Source organism: Mastigoproctus giganteus, chromosome 13, assembly GCF_048544385.1.
Source record: "Mastigoproctus giganteus isolate SK-2022 chromosome 13, ASM4854438v1, whole genome shotgun sequence".
NCBI classification, from domain to species: Eukaryota; Metazoa; Arthropoda; class Arachnida; order Uropygi; family Thelyphonidae; genus Mastigoproctus; species Mastigoproctus giganteus.
Window position 1 is genome coordinate 77,051,310 of NC_143587.1, and position 21,801 is coordinate 77,073,110.

At 41.5% G+C, this 21,801-nt stretch overlaps 1 protein-coding gene across 1 annotated transcript in view; it reads left to right on the forward strand.

Moving 5' to 3' along the window:
• The window catches only part of Itpr (Inositol 1,4,5,-trisphosphate receptor), a 1,293,714-nt gene that overhangs the window by 167,909 nt on the left and 1,104,004 nt on the right, over positions 1-21,801 (forward strand). The window contains exon 11 of the mRNA XM_090387283.1: positions 10,481-10,641. Coding sequence (XP_090243409.1) covers positions 10,481-10,641 — 161 coding nt within the window. The remainder of the gene's footprint in view (positions 1-10,480; positions 10,642-21,801) is intronic.

Consider the following 21,801-nt stretch of genomic DNA (forward strand, 5'->3'; position numbering starts at 1 on the left):
AACCCATTCAAGGCCTTATACACCTCAATCAGATCACTGCGCAGGTGCCTAGTCTCCAGCCACTGCAATTTGCAGAACTTAAGGCTCTCTTGGTAAGAGGATCCCTTCATTCCCCTCACCAATCTTGTTGCCCTTCTCTGTACATGCTCAAGAAAATCTACATCCTTCCTAAAATGAGGCCTCCAGACCTGTATGCAGTACTCAAGGCGTGGCCTGACCATTGCCTTATACAGAGGGACAATCACCTCCTTCTCTCTGCTAGCAAAATTCCTATATATCACTGACAAAACCCCATGACCTGCCCTGGCAGCCTGTTTGCATTGCTCAGAAAACTTCATATCTAACTGCACAATTACTCCCAGGTCTTTTTCATTTTGTACCACCTTAAGTGTAGTACCACACAGTTGGTACGTTTCTCTGGGGTTACTTTTACCCATATGCAGTACTTTGCATTTGTCAAGGTTAAACTTCAGTTGCCACTTCTTAGCCCATCTGCCCAAATTATCTAGATCCTGTTGCAGTAGCACACTGCCATTACTGTCATTAACAACCCTGCCAACCTTTGTATCATCTGCAAACTTCGACATTAAGCCTGATATACCTTCATCAATATCATTGATAGATATACAAAACAACAGTGGACCTAACACCGAACCCTGTGGGACTCCACTAATAACATTAATCCACGAAGAGCAGCACCCATTGATTACTACCCTCTGTCTTCTCCCACTTACCCAACCTTTTATCCATTGTAGCAACTTACCCTTAATACCATTCTGCTCCAGTTTGTACAATAGTCTTCCATGCGCAACAGTGTCAAAAGCTTTCCTGAAATCCAAATATATGATATCAAAATTATTTTTTGCATCACGTTCCTTTGTAACCACATCATAATATCCTATGAAATTTATCAGACAAGACTTTCCCTTAACAAACCCATGCTGTGTCTCAATTATTGCTGCAGTCTTGTCTGGTTAAAGATGCAATGCATCTTTAACCAGAGACTCCATTATTTTACACAGAACAGAAGTTAAACTAGCTGGTCTGTAATTACTCGTGTCACCCTTCGATCCTCCTTTGTGAACTGGGGATACATTTGCACATCTCCAGTCCGTGGGAACCTCCCCTGAGTCCAAGGATGCTCTCTTAATTATGGCTAAGGGTTTGCTTAGTTGCTTTGCCGCCTCCTTTAATATAACTGGATAGATCCCATCCACCCCAGGTGCTTTTCTTATGTTTAACTTCAACAATTTCTCCTCCACTTTGCTCTCAGTTATTACAAAATAATTATGTATCCTGCTACAATTTGATAACCTTCTGCCATTTTCAAACCTTATTTTTTTTTTATGAGAACCCCAAACACGAGAGGTATTAAAACCTATAGTACTTAGTACCGTGCTTGGGTTGGAGGTTGAGAAGACGAAAGAAAATATTTATTGATATTGGACTTGAACTTCTGTAGATTGTAATTTTTAGGAAATACGTATGAAGGAAGGTTGTTCCAGAAAATGGCAGTTGAATGAATAAATGAGGAAGATGAAAAGTTGGTTCTGTGGGTTTGAAGTTGGACAGTAAATGGATGTTGGCTGGTGGCGGCACGTGTTCGGACTGTTTTGAAAGAGAGAGCAGGAATTATAGAAGCCAATTCAGAAGAACAGTGCCCATGGAAGTATCTGTAGAAGAGGCATGCAGCAGAAACAGTACGTCTATGAGAAAGCTAGTGGAGAGACTCTGTTAGAGATGAATCATTAATTAACCTAACTGCCCTCTTCTGAATGGAATCAAGAAGCCTGAGAGAGGTTTTGGGCGAACCACCCCAGATTTGGGAACAATATTCCGTGGCAGGGCGGATTTGTGATTTATGCAGAGTGAGCAGCTGTTTGGAAGAAAAGTAATGCCAAGAGCGAAAGAGAAAACCAAGTTTTTTAGATGCAGAGGAAGCAATATTTGTAATGTGCTTGTGCCAAGAGAGATTAGAAGTCAGGGTAATCCCCAAAAGAGATATATCATTTTGCCTAGAAATCGGAGTGTCACTAAAGATAAGCATAGGAGCAGAAGAATCCTTTTTGCGAGATATAAGACAAGATTGAGTTTTAGAAGGGTTGAAATCAATTAAGTTGTCTTTACCCCACTGGAGAATTACCTGAAGATTGGTATTTAAGGAATTGGTAGCAGATTTTCGAGAAGTTGAAGCTGATTGAGCAGGACAAGGTTTCTCAAAATGGAAAATTGAATGCAATGTGCTCTCATCGGCAAAACTATGGATAGGATTTCCAGTCAATGGAAGAAGGTCATTGATATACAAGAGGAAAAGAGTGGGGGAAAGAACTGAACCTTGGGGACACCGGCATTAGTGGAGAAGTTAGAAGACAGAGAGCCATCTACCATCACCCTCAGTGAGCGATCAGAGAGAAAACTGGATAACCGATTACTAAAAACAGTTGGTAAACCATAAGATGGAAGCTTGTTTAGAAGACCTTTATGCCAAACACGATCAAAAGCCTTTGAGATGTCAAGAGCAACTACTTGTGTTTCACCGAACCTTTCCATTGAATTAGTCCATAAATGGGTAACATAAGCCAGAATATCACCAGTGGATCAACACTGACGGAATCCCTTCTGGCCATCGTTGATCACACGGAAGGTTTCTAGGTAGTTTAAGAGTTGGTGGTTAATTGATTTCTCCATTACTTTAGAAAGAGTAGAAGTAATTGCAATGGGACGATAATTGGATGGGAGGGATTTGTCACCCTTTTTAGGAACTGGCTGGATATGAGCAAATTTCCAAGCAGAAGGAAAAACACCTTTGGAATAAGAAAGTGAAAAAAGGCTGCAATGAATAGGAGTAAGTTCAGGAGCACAGGTTTAGAGAACAAGTGGAGAAATACCATCAGGACCTGGAGCTTTCTTAGCATCAAGATTCATCAAAATCCTTCTGATATCCTTTTAGCATTAGCATTAGTAGAGGCATATGATGCAAGAAAGCAAGCTTATTCAGCATCAGTTCGCTCGAAATACCTGTCACCACTCCGTTCGCTCGAAATACCTGTCCAGTTGAGCCTTAAATTTGGTTGGTGGTTGGTTGGTGGAAGTCGGTTCCACCAACCAACCACCCGCTGGCCAAAGGCAAATTTCCGCACATCTATCCGACATCCGTCCTTCCTCAATTTGAATTTGTGCCCTCTGAGCTGATTATTCTGAGCAAGATGAAGAATCCCATTGGCATTGAGCATGCTCAAACCATTCAAAGCCTTATACACCTCTATCAGATCACCTCGCCGGTGCCTAGTCTCCAGACTCTGAAATTTGCAAAACTTAAGCCTTTTTTTGTAAGAGCAACCCTTTGTTCCATTCACTAATCTTGTTGCCCTTCTCTGTACCCGTTCCAGCAGCTCTACATCCTTCTTGAAATGAGGCCTCCAGACCTGTATACAGTACTCAAGATGTGGCCTATCCATTGCCTTATACAACGGAATAATCACATCCTTATCCCTGCTAGAAAAATTCCTGTATATCATTGACAAGACACCATGAGCTACTCTTGTAGCTCGTCTACACTGCTCAGAGAACTTCATATCTGCCTGCACAATTACCCCCAGATCCTTTTCATTCTCCACCACTGTCATTGTAGTACCGCAGAGTTGATACGTTGCTCTGGGTTTACTGTTTCCCATATGTAGTACTTTACATTTGTCAATGTTAAACTTCATTTGCCACCTCTCAGCCCATCTGTTCAACCTTTCCAGATCCTGTTGCAGCAGCATAGCGTCAGTGGTGTCCTTAACAACCCTGCCAACCTTTGTATCATCTGCAAACTTGGACATTAAACTTGATATCCCATCATCAATATCATTCATAAACACCGAAAACAACAACGGACCCAACACTGAACCCTGAGGAACTCCACTAATAATATTAGTCCACGTTGAGCAGTGTCCATTGATTACCACTCTCTGTCTTCTGCCACTCAACCATCCCCTTATCCATAGCACTAATTTGCCTCCAGTGCCACACTGCTCCAATTTGTGCAGGAGTCTTCCATGTGCAACAGTATCAAAACCCTTTCTCAGATCCAAATATATAATATCAAAGTTATTCCCTGCATCCAGTTCTTTTGTGACTACATCATAGTATCCAATCAAATTGGTCAGGCAAGACCTGCCCTTAACAAAACCATGCTGCGTCTGAGCTATAACTGAATTCCTGTCTAGAATCCTGCAGTGCTTCTTTAACCAGTGCCTCCATTAATTTACCTGGAACAGAAGTTAAACTAACAGGTCTATAATTACTTGTGTCAGCCTTTGATCCTCCTTTGTGAATTGGGGTTACATTTGCACATCTCCAGTCTATGGGTACCTCCCCAGAGTCCATAGAAGCTCTCATAATTATGGCTAGGGGTTTGCTTACTTCCTTTGCTGCCTCCTTAATATAACTGGATAGATCCCATCCACCCCAGGTGCCTTTTTTTATGTTTATCCTCAACAATCTCTCCTCCACTTTCCTCTCAGTTATTACAAAATCATCCAGCTCACTGCCAATGTTTTCTTTACCTACATCATTCTCCTTCCTGAATAACTCCTCATGCGTGAATGTAGATGCAAAATACTCGTTTAGATTGTTAGCCGCCTGAGCAGGATCCTCAACTGTTGAACCATCAATATCCAGTGGACCAATCTGATTCATCCCTTTCCTTCTTGAGTTTAAATAGGTAAAGAACTCTTTTCTGTTTTTCTTTGCATCCTTTGCCAAGGATTTTTCATAGTCTGCCTTTGCCTGCCTAATCTCCTTTGTGACTTGGTTACAGACCAACTTATATCTATCATAGGCTTCCATGTCACCCATTAATTATGCATTTTTCTTCTCTGCCAGATGTCTCATTAGTTCATCTGACAACCATTTAGGCGTAAACCTTGAACAATAATTCTTATTTGGTATGTAAAGCCTGGTAGCCTGCAAGATTAGTTCCTTGAATGATTCCCATTTTGAGTTTGCTGTTGGTAACATCAGCAGTTGGTCCCACTGTATAGAATTTAAATACTGTCTCAGACCAACATATTTGCCTTTACGAAAACAAAAACCCTTCCCTTTACATCTGATGGTAGTTACCTCCTTGAGTAAATCCCACTTCAACACACTGTGATCAATGCCACCTAGTGGTTCATTTATCTGCAGATTCTTAATGCATGAAGAATCACTACTGATAATCAGATCAAGAGTATTGCTCCCTCTTGTTGCCTCACGAACATGCTGATGCAGAAAACAATCATCCAATAAATCCACAAAAGCCTTGCTAGTGTGCGAGTGACCAACCCACAAATTCCAGTCAATATCTGGGAAATTAAAATCCCCCATTATAAGGCTCTCTGATTTACTGGCCCACTCTATTTCCCATACTCATCAGAGTCATTAGGCCTATAGCATACTCCTACTCTCAATTTTGATTTCCCTATGCTTATGTCACACCAAACTGACTCGACACTGCCCTGTCCATCGATGTCAACTGGCTTCACTTCCTTGGGCTTTGTGTTTCTTAACTAATAGCATAATCCCTCCTCCCCTCCTGTCCTGTCTATCCTTTCTATACACTTTGTATTCCCCAAATTCCAGTTTCGCATTCCTTATATCTGTGTGACACCACGTCTCTGATATCCCAACAATATCTGCCTTTGATGTTTTGAGCAATACCTCAAATTCATCAAATTTATTTACCAAACTCCTAGCATTGGTGTACACGCAGGTATACATGCACCTGTTTCTATTCTTGGCTACCCTAACACAACCCATGTGTTTACTTGTACCGCAATGACTCCCAGCAGTCTCTGAAATATCCTGTATCTTGTTTTTCAGGCTTCTGCTCATTTCAATAGAAGCAGTGCAAGAATCACTTCCACCTCTGCCAGTGGCTACTGTTAATCTATTAGTCCTTGCATCCTCCCCAACTAGCAGTTTCCCGACCCACCTAACTCTGCCTCGACAGCATCAGCAAAAATTCTTGCGCCCTTTCTATTTAAGTGTATCCCATCCCTGTAGAAGCAATCTCTCCTGTTAACAAGTACAGTCCAGGCTGAAAAAAATTCTACCCCTTGAGCCTTGCACAATCCCTCCAGGGCCGAATTGATCGACAAGGCTCTCATCATATACTCCCTCCTATCGTGTCTGGTCAGAATTACAGACACTTTCTGACGGAAGACCACAGGAGGCATTGAATGGAGCATGTTAGGAATGGTGGGAGGTGTTTTACCAAGATCATTAATACATGAGCTCGAAGAAAAGTGGGATGCTAGCAGGTCAGCTTTATCCTTGGCTGAAGTGACAACAGAACCATCTGGTTTGGACAGAGGTGGGAGCTGAGATGGGAAAAATTTGCGGCCAATAGCTTTGGCAAGAGACCAGAATGCTCGGCTACCATTAGGGCAAGAAGCAAGTTTTCTACTCTTAGCCTGTTCAAACTCTAGTTTGGACTGATTAATAACTGCTTTACAATTGTTGCGAGCTTTTGTGTAGGCAGAAAATAAAACTGAAGAATTAGAAACAAGCCAATTCCTATTGTGTGAATGTAGATGCAAAATACTCATTTAGTTTGTTTGCTATCTGGGCAGGATCATCAACAGTTGAACCATCAATGTCAAGTGGACCAATCAGATTCAGCCCCTTCCTTTTAGAGTTTATATAAGTAAAGGAATTCTTTTGCCAAGCATTTCTCGTAATCTGCCTTCGCCTGCCTAACCTCCTTTGTGACCTGATTACAGACTAGCTTATATCTGCCATAGGCTTCTGAGTCGCTTGATAATTTATATGCATCCCATGCATTTTTCTTCTCTGTTACAAGTCTCATTAGTTCATTAGATAACCGTTTAGGCCTAAACCTTGAACAATATTTCTTAATAGGTATGAAACTTTTAGTAGCTTCCACAATTAATTCCTTGAATGCATCCCACTTAGAATTTACTGTTGGTAACATCGTCAGTTGATCCCACTGTACAGAATTTAAAAACTGTCGGAGACCACTGTACTCACCTTTACGGAAGCAATAACCCTTTCCTTTACCCCTGATGGTAATTAAATTAAGTAAATCCCACATTAGTACACTGTGATCACTGCCACCTAGTGGTTCCTTTATCTGCAAATTCTTAATACACGAATGATCACTGCTGATAACCAGATCAAGAGTATTACTTTCTCTGGTTGCCTCTCAAACATGCTGCTGCAGAAAACAATCATCCAATAAATCCCCAAAAGTCTGACTAGTGTGTGAGTGACCAACTCACAAATTTCCCGTCAATATCTGGGAAGTTAAAATCTCCCATTATAAGACATACCGATTTACTAGGCCACTCTATTTCTCTGTACAATTGTTAATTGTACTCATTCGAGTCATTAGGCCTATAACACACTCCTACTCTTATTTTTGCTTTCGCAATGCTTATGTCACACCAAACTGACTCAACAGTGCACTGTTCATCTATATCAACTGGATGCACTTCTTTTGATTTTATGTTTTTCTTAATTAACAGCATAACATCTCCTCCCTTTCTATCCTGTCTATCCTTTCTGTACACATTGTACTCCCGAAATTCCAGTTCAGCATTCCTTATATCTGTGTGGCGCCACATCTCTGCTATCCCAACAATATCCGCCTTTGATGTCTTGACCAACACTTCAAATTCATCGAATTTATTTACTGTACTTCTAGCATTGGTATACATGCAAGCATACATGCTCCTATTCCTAGTTACCCTAACACATCCCATACACCCACCTATTTCAGGATGACTGCCATCCGTCCCTGAAACCCCCAACACCCCACGCTCCAGGTCGCTACTTATGCTAATAGAAGTTGTGCAAGAATCACCTTCACCTCTGCCTACGGCTACTGTTAAACTATTAGTCCTTGTATCCCTCCAAGCTATCAGTTTTCCGACCCACCTAACACTGCCTCGATAGCATCAGCAAATATTCTCACACCCTTTCTATTTAAGTGAATCCCATCCCTGTAGAAGCAGTCTCTCCTGTTATCAAGTACAGTCCAGGCTGAAAAAAATTCTACCCCTTGAGCCTTGCACATTCTTTCCAGGGCCGAATTGATCGACAAGGCTCTCATCATGTACTCCCTTCTATCGTGTCTGGGCAGAATTGCAGACACTTTCAAATTCAACCCTAATTCTCGGCTTTTGTTCAACAGTGACCTGTACTTGTTAAGTAATTCTGCCGGTCTCCTACTCCTAATATCATTAGTGCCAATGTGTACAACTGTATCACCTTTTGTGCCCTTAAAAGATGATATCCGCTCTACAACGTCATCAACCTTTGCCCCTGGCAGACATATCCTGGTCCTGTTCCACCTATCCTTTTTACAAAGCATGTTTCCCGTTTCCCTGACAATAGAGTCTCCAACAACTACTAGTTCCTGAGGGACCAGCACATTCTGCCTTGGGGGTTGCCGCTGTGTTGTGTGGTGACCAAGTGCAACCTCTGGCGTTGATGTGGGCAGCTGAGAGCCTGATGGGCCCCTCAATTTAGATCTTTCGAGGGCATCCACCCTGTCCTTCAAACTCTCATATAGGCCCATAACAACGCTGAGTTCGCCTGATTTCTTTACACTCCTTACATCGCGCACACACAAAGACATCCCCCATGGCAATATCATGTTCCGTTCCAGAGTTCGGCAAACATTTCACAAGTTGCACATTTTTTTAGGCTGTGATGCGTTGGAGAATCGCCCCCTCCCCCCAGTTCTCCCCCGAGTCACAGCACTCCTTCCTCTTTGTGCCCATTGCTTTGCTGCTCTAGTTTGGGGCATGATACTTTAAATTAATAAAATCAATAAATTAAATTAAATAAATGTCAATACTACGCTATCTAATAGAAACAGTGAAGCGTATTACTTTATAAATTATACGTTAGAGCTACCTAACTACCTCAATTAAAAATTTGAATTCCCTACCACTATATACAAAAACAATGGCTGCAAGATTCGAACGAAATAACGGTTTTACATGTATTAAGTATTATGTATATCTACAAAAACTGTTTATCTAAATTAAAAGAAAATTAACCAGCGTAACCATAACTATAAGACTACGTATTAAGTACAATATAAAATAACAATTATGTAAATAAAAAGACAAACACTTATCGTTTTTTCCGAGCCTGCAACTCACAGCTGTAATTTTTAAAGATTGCAGTGTTTAGAGGTAGGCATCTTCACGGCAGTGTGATTAAGCTGTTTAAGGCTTTGAATGGATTGATCGAGCTCAATGCTGATGGGATTTTTCCCTCTTGCCCAGACCATGCACATGGTGTGGCATAAATTCAAATTGAGGAAGGATGTTTTCAGAACAGATGTATGGAAGTTTGCCTTCAGTGAGCAGGTAGTTGATTATTGGAAACTGTTGTTGTGGAAGTGGGTCAATGAATAAATTCAAGGAAGCACTAGACAAACTATTATAGGAGAGATGGACAGGTAATGTGGGGAGTATGTTTTTTTTTTTTTTTTGGCAGATGTTGTATAAGCTTGCATCATTTGCCACTACTAATCTTGATACTTTTGCAGCTTCTTTTAGTAATTGAATAGATTTCATCAGGCTCAGGTGCTTTGTTCACTTTTAACTGCAACAATTTCCCTTCCACTTTACTTTCTGTTATTATAACATCAGTTAGTTCCCAAGAGGTGTTAGATAGACCCATACTAATAAACTAGTATATAGACCCCATACTAATAAACTTCTTCATGTGTGAATCTAGAAATACACAGTAAGCAATATTTATTGTTTATCAGCAGGACAGTCAGTGGTTAATACCATTCATATCCAGTGGACTAATGTTATTCTTTCCTTTTATTTTATTGTTAACATACATAGAGAATTCCTTGATGCTTTTCTTTGCACTCTTAGCCAAAGACTTTTCATAATTTGCCTTAGCCTGCCTATTCCCTTGAGTAATTTGAGCGCGCACACACACACACAACACCTCCTTAGCCAGGTGGGCAGGAGCAGCAGTGCATAGCACACACTTCTTGATTAGACCGGGGTTCGAGTCCATGACCACCAAATACGGAGGATGCAGAAAGGTCAGGGAATGACCACCGCATATCCCCGGAGCAATATGGCCTTACTCCTAAAAACCAAACAATGCGCGCGCACGCACACGCACACACACACACACACAAGTTTGTATTTATTGTAATGGACTTTGTATCACTTGAGATTTTATAATCATCCCATGTATTTTTCTTCTCTGCCACTAAGGTCATCAGTTTATCTGCCATCCATTTTGTATAAATCTTGATTAGTATTCTTAGTTGGTATAAAATGCTTAGTGATCTCTGTAGTTACTTCTTTGAACTCTTCCAAAACTACTCTGGTATCAAAATTAAATTAGATGAATTTAATTAATTTAAATTAGATTAATTTGGAAAAGATGTTCATAAACAATGCCACCTGAGTTAGCTAGTGAAATAGTTGCTTCTTTTTAAATATAGGTGGGCTGTGCTCCTATTAAAGAGGACAAAGAAGCTTTTGCAATAGTGCCTGTTTCTGCTATTGAAGTAAGAAATTTAGATTTTGCTAATGATGCATGCAAAGTACTAGTTACTATATCTGGAAAACTGGAAAAGGGTTCAATCACACAAAATGAGCGAAGGTAGGCATTTACTTTTATCTGCTTAATATAAATTTTAAAATATATATTCAAGCTGATCTTATACTTTGCAAACTTTTAAAACAGTTTAACAAAAATATATATTCAAGCTGATCTTATACTTTGCAAACTTTTAAAACAGCTTAACACATTTCTTGCATCTGATGCATATACACGTCAAATTGTATTACAAGTGATGTGCTATTACAGCATATAACCCCAGGGGCTCACATCTGGTGTGTGTGTGTGTGGGCTTGGCACACCCAGGGTCCTGAGCTGGATATCATCATTCTTCTCTTCCTTGGTGAGTCCCTTTTATTCTCTCTCTCTCTCTCTCTCTCTCTCTCTCTCTCTCTCTCTCTCTCTCGGGGTAGTTCAGAAATTTTTTTAGTTTTTTTGGCTGGTGCAACATTAGCCTCAGTCTTCCTGAGGCTTATGTTGCACCAGCATTTCTGTTTATGTTTATAGCTTACACATCTTTGTTTTTTGCTTGTGTTGAGGTTAGTTTATGTATAAAGAATAAACTTTCAATAAAATTGAGTTTTGTTCTGATTTACAGCTCAGCTCAAAAAGAAACCTTTGCTTTCAGTTAGGAATTCCGGACTTTTACTTTTAACCATTATTTATGAATTTTCCAAATGTTGAGGATTTTGGAATGTTATTTTCAAAACATTTCAAAAATTATGACACAAATTGAATCCACTCTCTCAAATATAAGTGGAAGTTAATGATCTTTTTTACATGTTACTTATTTTTTTTCTATCAGCCTGTTGCTCATTTATCCAGATTTTAATATTGTTTAAAGTATAATCTGCCATCTTAAAATTTCTTGTACTGATTTCATAAAAATCATACAGATACTGTAATCCGCTAGTGTTTGCTTGCTTCATTGGTTTCATTCCCTTAGAAATGGAAAAATTGACAGTATTGAAAAAGAAGAAGAATATTGCAAAACAGCAGCACAGATAGTGAAGAAACCTTGGAAAGTACTTTCTAGATTACTTGCCATCAGCTTTATCACAGCTATTTGAAGGGCTGTGGCAGATTTCAGTGTCCACTCATCAGTTGCCTCTCATTGTTCATTTGAACCATACTGCAGAAAAAAAAAAAAAAAAAAGTCAAGGGAGCAAGGACATGAATTGTGAATGTAAAACGTATGGTAAACACCGATTGGTTTTTCTGCCAAAACATTTTGGAGGTATTCCTATTGATAGTAATGCTTTATTCTTGCATAACCTCTTTCAAGACAAACTTGAAACTCAGAGACAATGAAATGGGAGAATCTGCCAAGTACTCAGTTAGAAATGCTTTTTTTCTTGTTCCTCTCTCTGATCAAGAGATTCTAGAAGCAGGGAATCAATTGAAAGAAAAGGGAGCCCCTGGCTTTGATGAAATATCTCCATCTCTGCTGAAAAAGGTCCTTAGCTCAATTCTTATGCCACTGAAGTATATATTCATTCTCTCCTTTCAATCTGGTAATATTCCCTTCTCAATTAAAAAAAGCAATAATCATTCCTGTTCCAAAGGGAAACCATTGTAACTCCATCAACAAATTTCGACCAATAGCTCTACTCTCAGTTTTTGCAAAATTACTCGAAAAAATTCTTCATATCAGACTCATGGGTTTTCTTGAAGAAAATCAGCTCATCCATCAACAACAGTATGCTTATCGCTCTAAAAGATCCACTGATCTTGCAATTGTTGACTTCTGCTCAAGGATCATTGATAGTCTTGAAAAGGGTCACTATGCTATAGCACTGTTTCTTGAGTTTTTGATTGCATAAACCTAAGGCTTTTATCTAAAGCTTTAGATAAATTTATCTAAAGCTTTTGATTGCATAAACCATACTATTCTATTTAACAAACTCAATAAAATTGGCTTGAGAGGAAAAATTAACCTTCTCCTTGAAAACTACCTTATCGATCGGCCGTTTGTCGTAAGAACAAATCAATCATACTCTGACATCTGTTATTTCTCAAGGGGAGTACCTCAAGGCTCACTTCTTGGACCTATCCTATTTGTTCTTTACATTGATGAATTTCTCTCTCTTCTTCCATCTTCTCACCTTTTTTTTTTTTTTTATATGAACCCCAAACACGAGAGGTATTAGAACCTATGGTACTTAGTACCGTGCTTGGGTTGGAGGTTGAGAACACGAAAGAAGATATTTGTTGACATTGGACTTGAACTTCTGTAGATTGTAATTTTCAGGAAATACGTATCAAGGAAGGTTGTTCCAGAAAACGGCAATTGAATGAATAAATGAGGAAGATGAAAAGTTGGTTCTGTGGGTTTGAAGTTGAACAGTAAATGGATGTTGGCTGGTGGCAGCACGTATTCGGACTGTTTTGAAAGAGAGAGCGGGAATTATAGAGGCCAATTCAGAAGAACAGTGCCCATGGAAGTATCTGTAGAAGAGGCATGCAGCAGAAACAGTACGTCTATGAGAAAGCGAGTGGAGAGACTCTGTTAGAGATGAATCATTAATTAACCTAACTGCTCTCTTCTGAATGGAATCAAGAAGCCTGAGAGAGGTTTTGGGGGCACCACCTCAGATTTGGGAACAGTATTCCATGGCAGGGCGGATTTGCGATTTATACAGAGTGAGCAGCTGTTTGGAAGAAAAGTAACACCGAGAGCAAAAGAGAAAACCAAGTTTTTTAGATGAAGAGGAAGCAATATTTGTAATGTGCTTGTGCCAAGAGAGATTAGAAGTCAGGGTAATCCCCAAAAGAGATATATCATTTTGCCTAGAAATCGGAGTGTCACTAAAGATAAGCATAGGAGCAGAAGAATCCTTTTTTGCGAGATATAAGACAAGACTGAGTTTTAGAAGGGTTGAAATCAACTAAGTTGTCTTTGCCCCACTGGAGAATTACCTGAAGATTGGTATTTAAGGAATTGGTAGCAGATTTTCGAGAAGTTGAAGCTGATTGAGCAGGACAAGGTTTCTCAAAATGGAAAATTGAATGCAATGTGCTATCATCGGCAAAACTATGGATAGGATTTCCAGTCAATGGAAGAAGGTCATTGATATACAAGAGGAAAAGAGTGGGGGAAAGAACTGAACCTTGGGGACACCGGCATTAGTGGAGAAGTTAGAAGACAGAGAGCCATCTACCATCACCCTCAGTGAGCGATCAGAGAGAAAACTGGATAACCAATTACTAAAAACAGTTGGTAAACCATAAGATGGAAGCTTGTTTAGAAGACCTTTATGCCAAACACGATCAAAAGCCTTTGAGATGTCAAGAGCAACTACTTGTGTTTCACCGAACCTTTCCATTGAATTAGTCCATAAATGGGTAACATAAGCCAGAATATCACCAGTGGATCAACACTGACGGAATCCATTCTGGCCATCGTTGATCACACGGAAGGTTTCTAGGTAGTTTAAGAGTTGGCGGTTAATTGATTTCTCCATTACTTTAGAAAGAGTAGAAGTAATTGCAATGGGACGATAATTGGATGGGAGGGATTTGTCACCCTTTTTAGGAACTGGCTGGATATGAGCAAATTTCCAAGCAGAAGGAAAAACACCTTTGGAATAAGAAAGTGAAAAAAGGTGGCAAAGAATAGGAGTAAGTTCAGGAGCACAGGTTTTGAGAACAAGTGGAGAAATACCATCGGGACCTGGAGCTTTCTTAGCATCAAGATTCATCAAAATCCCCCCTCGACGTAGGCACCGGTACATGGTGAGGGGACCTCCCAGTGACGCTGCTGGACTTCCAGACTAGCATCACTGGGATCCACAGCCCTGTTTCCAGGCTTACATCAATGGAATCCGGTGTGTTTGCCGTGCGCTGCGACCCGTGGAAATTCGGAAAGGGGGATCCTGGTGGTTGAGGGGCCAAGCTTCAATACACCACTTTGGCCCCTGCTTCGACAAGACGGGTGGTTCTGGAAGGCCCGGCTAGGATCAATCGGCTAGTAGGCTCGCCTGCGAGCGTCAACCATGTCAATGCCACGCCCCTACCCTCATGGTACGAGGGACAGGATTCAGGCTGGCGGTGGTGCGTGTATAGTGTCTAGGTAGCCCTGGCGTTCCACTTCCGGGTGCATTTATTGCATGCCGGGTAGTGGGGTCCGTGGTGGGTGCGGAGCCCGGGCACTGAACAATTTAAAAACTATATGAATTCTGATAAACTTTCTTCTTCAGGGGCCCCAACCCGGTCCCTATCTGAAAATTTAGACAGAGAAGCAGATAGCATTATTGCTAAAAAGAGGCAGCGAACCAAATTACCATCAGGGCCTGTCCCAAGGTTCCCAATGAAACACCGATTGGTAAAATGTCGCCCTTTTTTATTCAAAAAGGGTTAGATGGGTTAGCAGGTTCACCCAAATCAGTTAAGAGGCTTCGTTCTGGGGATCTCTTGATTGAATCTAAAAATGACGGGCAATCAGAACATCTCCTCCGAGTAACATCAATCGGAGGAATACCTATAACAGTGACACCACACAGAACACTCAATTCGAGAGGTGTCATTTCGGAGTGGGACCTTCTCGACGTTGATCTCTCTATCTGCTCCCCTTCTCTACTCCCTTCACTCACTTGGGAAGTGGAGGAGAATCCATATCTGCTCCGAATTAAAACCACAGGGAGTTATCGCCGTCACGAGAATTACTGCGCGAAGGGATGGAAAAATTGTTAAAACCAGGAGCGTTATCCTGACTTTTAACTCTCCTAAACCTCCTGACGAGATTAAAGCTGGATACATCAATTGTTCAGTGCGTCCATATGTTCCGAACCTTTTACGGTGTTTTAAATGCCAGAAGTATGGACATTCTCAAATGGCCTGCCGTGGAGTCCTTGCATGCGCTCGATGCGGTGCAAAGGACCACGAAACAACAGCATGTTCAGCCGCAAAACCCACCTGTATTAACTGTGAAGGCGAACGCCCGGCCTACTCACGAGCATGCCAGAGGTGGAAAGAAGAAAAAGAAATTCAACAGCTGGAGGCAGAGCTAAACATATCATACCAAGAGGCAAGGAAATCGGTGAAACCCCTGAATATCAACAGACCTACCTACGCCCAGAAGGTAGCAGGGAGATGTTCCGTCGGAACTCAGATGGACATGACCATTCCTCCAAAGGAGTCTTTCACTCCCATCGCTCGTTATCTCTTAAGTTCTCAAAAACCTGCACAGAACGACCAATCAGCTGCCACTCCTATATCGGTACCTCCTAATGCTCCACAAGTAACAAAGGTAATTATGAAAGAAAAGAATAAGAAAGCGGAAGTCTCTCCTACTACCCAAGTAAACATGGATGTCGAGCAGAAGGAGGTACCCGAAGATTCAGTCTTGGAACTCTTTGCGGAGGAAGAAGTGGACACGGGACAGCGTCCATTCTTCCCCAAAAAAGATAAACCCAAGACTGATAAAAGTAAGCCCTCAGCACCTCGGAATCTGCCTGATGGACCCACCAAGCCAAAATAATGGCTAAATTCCTACAGTGGAATTGTCATGGATTCCGGCGAAATACTGATGGCATCAAGGCCCTCCTGCAAAAGCACGAGTCAGTTTGCTTTTGCTTGCAGGAGACTTACCTAAAGGCAAATGATGATCCCACAATGCATAACATCACAATTTTTCGTAAGGATAGAATTGCGGATGGTCCTGCTCATGGAGGAGTGGCTATCCTTTTGGGAAACCAGACCTCAGTTCAGCCCTTGCTAATTACAACTAGCATAGAAGCTGTTGCAGTTCGCCTTACAGTGGGATTTTTATTAACGGTCTGCTCTATTTATTTGCCACCTGGGACTGACATCTCCCAGGAAGACCTTGATGATCTTGTAACGCAGTTGCCTCCCCCTTTCTTACTTTTTGGGGATTTTAATGGACAAAGCACCCTGTGGGGTAGTGCTAACGTCAACGGAAGGGGACGAGTCATAGAGCGTATGCTCAATGACAATGACCTCTCCCTTCTAAATACTGGAACAAACACCTTCTTCCACATGCCTACCCGTACTTTTTCTGCCATTGATCTCTCTATCTGCTCCCCTTCTCTACTCCCTTCACTCACTTGGGAAGTGGAGGAGAATCCATATGGAAGTGATCACTTCCCTGTGATAACCTTGTTACACAGTGGGAGACCATGTCTTCCCTTCAGGTTACCACGGTGGAAGTTTGATCAGGGTGACTGGAATGCCTTCCAGCATCAGGCAAATTTTGACCTCAGTACAGTCAGTCGGGAGCCTATCAATGACGCAGTAAAGTACATCACAGAAATCATTGTCCAAGCAGCTGCGAATGCTGTCCCAAAAACATCTGCCCGGTTTCCACCATTTCCCAAACCTTGGTGGAATTCACAATGCACAGCAGCAAAAAAGGCTCAAAACAAAGCGTGGGGGATATTCCGCCGATATCCTACCACGACCAACCTTATAGCCTTTAAACGTGCACGAGCCAAAGCACGATATATCCGCCGTCAGAGTCAAAAGGAATCATGGATCCGTTTTACATCATCTATTAAACAGTCTACCAACTCTAAGGTAGTCTGGGATAAAATCCGGAAAATGAAGGGAAAATATCCATCCCACACTTCTTCAATCCTAGATTATAATGGATGCGCTATTGCAGATCCAATTGCAATAGCCAATTCTCTTGGGGAAACATTCTCCAACATCTCTGCAACATCTTCGTATTCCCCAGAGTTCCTGGTCGTGAAATATAAAATCGAAAAACAGGCACTTAACTTTAAATCTAAGAGCATTTATCCCAACAATAGGGATTTCACTATTCAGGAACTGAAAAGAGCCCTCGCTTTTTCCAAAGCAAGTGCTGTTGGACCAGATGGCATCCATTATGAAATGATTAAGCATCTTTCACCAAAATCTATGGATTATCTGCTCTTTCTGTATAACAGAATCTTTATTGAAGGGCAGTTTCCAGATTCCTGGCGCAAGGCAATCGTTCTTGCCTTTGCTAAGCCAGGAAAGGATCCAAAAGTCACTACCAATTATCGTCCTATTGCTCTGACTAGCTGTCTGTGCAAAATCCTGGAGAGAATGGTTAATTCTCTTTTAATATGGTACTTAGAATCAAATGACCTTCTCTCCAACATCCAGTGCGGCTTCCGAAGGAACTGGTCCACTTTGGACCATCTTATTAGACTGGAAACATCCATCCGGGATGCTTTCCTAAAACGCGAACACTTGGTGTCAGTGTTCTTTGACATGGAGAAAGCATATAACACAACTTGGAGATTTGGCATTTTAAAAGATTTACATAGCCTAGGACTTAGAGGGCGTCTCCCCTTTTTTATTCAAAACTTTTTAGCCAATCGATCTTTCCAAGTTCATGTGGGATCCTCACTCTCTCGTTCCTTCAGCCAAGAGGAGGGTGTACCACAAGGATCAGTATTAAGTGTCATGCTTTTCGCCATCAAAATAAATTCAATCACAGAACAACTTCCTCCAACTGTAAACAGTGCCCTCTATGTTGATGACTTTAGCATTTTTTGTCAGTCATGCAACATGAGGGTTATTGAAAGGCAACTGCAGAAAGCCATCGATAGTCTGAATTCCTGGGCACTTGCTAATGGCTTCATGTTCTTGCCGGAGAAGACCGTTTGCGTACACTTTTGTCGTAAGCGTAATCTTCATCCTGAACCCGAATTAAGGCTCGGACAATATGCTATTCCAGTAGCAGCGAACGTAAAATTCTTGGGACTATCCTGAACCCGAATTAAGGCTCGGACAATATGCTATTCCAGTAGCAGCGAACGTAAAATTCTTGGGACTCATATTTGATAAAAAACTGACCTTTTTGGATCATATCCGTCAATTCCACACAAAATGCACATGTGGCCTTAATATTCTCCGCTCGCTCTCCTCTACATCTTGGGGAGCAGACCGATATATCCTTCTTCGGCTTTACCGTGCACTTGTGCGATCCAAACTAGATTATGGGTCCCAGGTATAGTCCTCAGCCAGAGACAGTGTCCTGCGGTGGCTGGACCCCATCCATCATCAGGCCCTACGTATTGCTACTGGAGCATATCGCACATCTCCTGTCCAGAGCTTATATGTCGAAGCAAACGAACCACCGTTATCGATTTGATGTAAGCAGTTGTCTTTAAAGTACGCTTTAAAACTGAAATCCCTGCCAGACCATCCTACGTTTTTTTTTTTTTTTTTTTTTGATTTGGTAGTTGTTGGCGCATCGGCTTCTGTGGCCATATTGCACCTCCCAAGGTTTTTGCAGTACTTTGATCCAAGCCCGAGAGGCGGGAATCGAACCCGCGACCTTTGGGTTGCCGGGCAGGTACTTTACCCACTCGGCTAGCCCGGTCGGCACCATCCTACGTGGCCATTTGTTTTTGAGTCACGATGGGAAAATTTATACAATACCCGTAAGACTGCCAGTCGTCCTTTTGGTATTCGTCTCCAAGAGCTACTCAAAGAACTTAATATCAAGGTAGACAAGGTTGCCCAAACACCAAAGCAACACTTTCCACCCTGGCATGCTCATGTCCCGGCATGTGACTTATCTCTTAGAAATTGGGGAAAGTCGGACACTCCATCATCTGTCAACCTGCAGCTTCATTCAGCACACCGAACTGAATATTCCGACTTCGCGCCAGTCTACACAGACGGTTCGAAGTCGGACTCATATGTAGGATCTGCTGCTGTCTTTACAGACAGCTCTATATCGGAGCAGATGCCCTCTGAATGCAGCATATTTACTGCAGAGCTGCACGCTATAGAGTTAGCCTTGGATCACATTAGTGAATGCCAATACCAACGGTTCATTTTATATTCCGACTCTCTCAGAATGTTACAGGCTTTAATATCTGTGAGATATAATCCTCATCCAGTTCTGTCTAGTATTCAGCAGAAGATTCACTTCCTCCGTGGACATGAATATGATATCCGCTTCTGCTGGATCCCCAGCCACATTGGGATTAGGGGAAATGATTTGGCTGACGCCGTAGCCAAATCAGCAATTCCCCATAATAACCGCTGCCTGTCAGTCCCCTATACAGATTACAGGCAAATAATACACCAAAAGATATATTCCCAATGGCAGGATTCGTGGAATAGACAGACTGCGAATAAATTATATTGTATAAAGCCTGTAATTGAACCGTGGCAGTCTAGTCTGCGCAGGAATCGTAAGGAGGAAGTTGTTCTTGTCCGGACCCGCATAGGACATAGTCATTTAACTCATTCGTTTTTGCTGAGGGCTGATGACCCTCCTATGTGTGTGTTTCCCGTGGCACAATTTTAACGATTAGACACCTTTTAATTGACTGTCCAGATTTTAGCAATATCCGTTTTACCGCTTTTAACCATCTGATTGAGCCGTATACAATCAGTCAGATTTTATCTGACAATGACAATGTGTCTGCTGTTTTTAGGTTTTTTAAATCAATAAAGGTTTTTACTCGTATTTAAAATTTTTACATTATTGTTATTTCTTTTATTATATATCTAGACATGTGTAAAGTGTAAATTGTGTTATTGTCATACGGCACCAGGGGTTTCCCCCATCTCCGTATTGCTTTCATTGTGGGTGAACCAGTTCACTGGGAAATGCCAGAGATTTAAAAGTGTGAGGGACTTGTTCATATGTAGTGTCGTGTACCGTTGTTCATCTGGTCATTTAGCCGCTAGACCCCTGCTGAGGCCCAACGTTGCCCCACTTATGCCCCGTGGAGGCAGACCAGGAACCCAGTAGACTCAGTTTTACTCTGGCAGGTCCTGCCGCTTACTTTCCTGAGATTTCAGCGGCTAGGACCTATAAAAAAAAAAAAAAAAATCCATTAGGTTAGTGACAATGCGCACACATATATATACACATGTACAATTTCATACACATGTATACATACACATATGAGTTGGCGTGGGGGTATGATCGCTAAGGTTGTTATGCCGAATTTGGGCTCAAGGTGGCCTAACTACTTAGGTCACTGAAAGAATAAATTTTTATATATTACCTGGTCTTGGCGCATTATAGCCTTAGATGCTAATGCGCCAATAAAATCTAAATCAACCAATCATCAAAATCCTTCTGATATCCTTTTGGCGGAAGACCACAGGAGGCATTGAATGGAGTGTGTTGGGAATGGTGGAGGTGTTTTATCAAGATCATTAATACATGAAGAAAAATGGGATGCTAGAAGGTCAGCTTTATCCTTGGCTAAAGTGACAACAGAACCATCTGGTTTGGACAGAGGTGGGAGCAGAGATGGGCAAAATTTGCGGCCAATAGCTTTGGCAAGAGACCAGAATGCTCGGCTACCATTAGGGCAAGAAGCAAGTTTTCTACGCTTAGCTTGTTCAAACTCTAGTTTGGACTGCTTAATAACTGCTTTACAATTGTCGCGAGCTTTGGTGTAGGCAGAAAATGGAACTGAAGAATTAGAAACAAGCCAATTATGATATGCAACATTCTTCTCTTGAACAGCCTTAGCACATTTATTGGAAAACCAAGGTTTAGATAAAGGACGAGATTTTAAAGTGGAGTGTGGGAAAAAGGATTCCATTCATGCAAGAATAATTTCACTGACACGATCTGAGCAAATGTTGACATCAGAAGTTTTGAAACAGTAATCCGACCAAGGAAAAGAAGAAAAGAAGTCTTGCAGGTCATCCCATTTTGCATTCTTGTAATGCCAAACAACACGAGGTTGGGAATAGCCATGAGATAGAAGTTCCATTGGAGAAGAGTCAGTCACCAAGTTGTGATCTGAAGTGCCTAAAGGACCTCTCACTTCGACCGTGTACTTAGAAAGGTTGTTTGTGAGAAAAAGATCAAGCGTGTTGGCTGTATGATTAGGATTGTCCAGTATTCTTGTAGGTAAATGAACAATCTGTGCTAGGTCATTAGTAATTGCAAAAGCCTCAGCATCACGACCTGCTGGGTCGGTGTGACTAGAAAATGGAAGCCGGCTGGAGTTGTGAACATTAAAATCACCAAGAAAATTACCTCACTGTTAGGAAAGTTGGACTGGAGAAAGTCAAGTTGCAAAGAGAGGAAGTCAAAGAGCTCCAAGTGATTAGTGGAGTTGGGAGAACGGTAGAGACAACAGATGAATTTGACACAATGAGGGAGAGAGATTTTAAGCCAGAGAAGATCAAAGAGAGGAGATTCCAAATTGCCAAGTCTCTGACAGGGAATATCAGAATGGACATATGCACAAGTACCACCTTTGA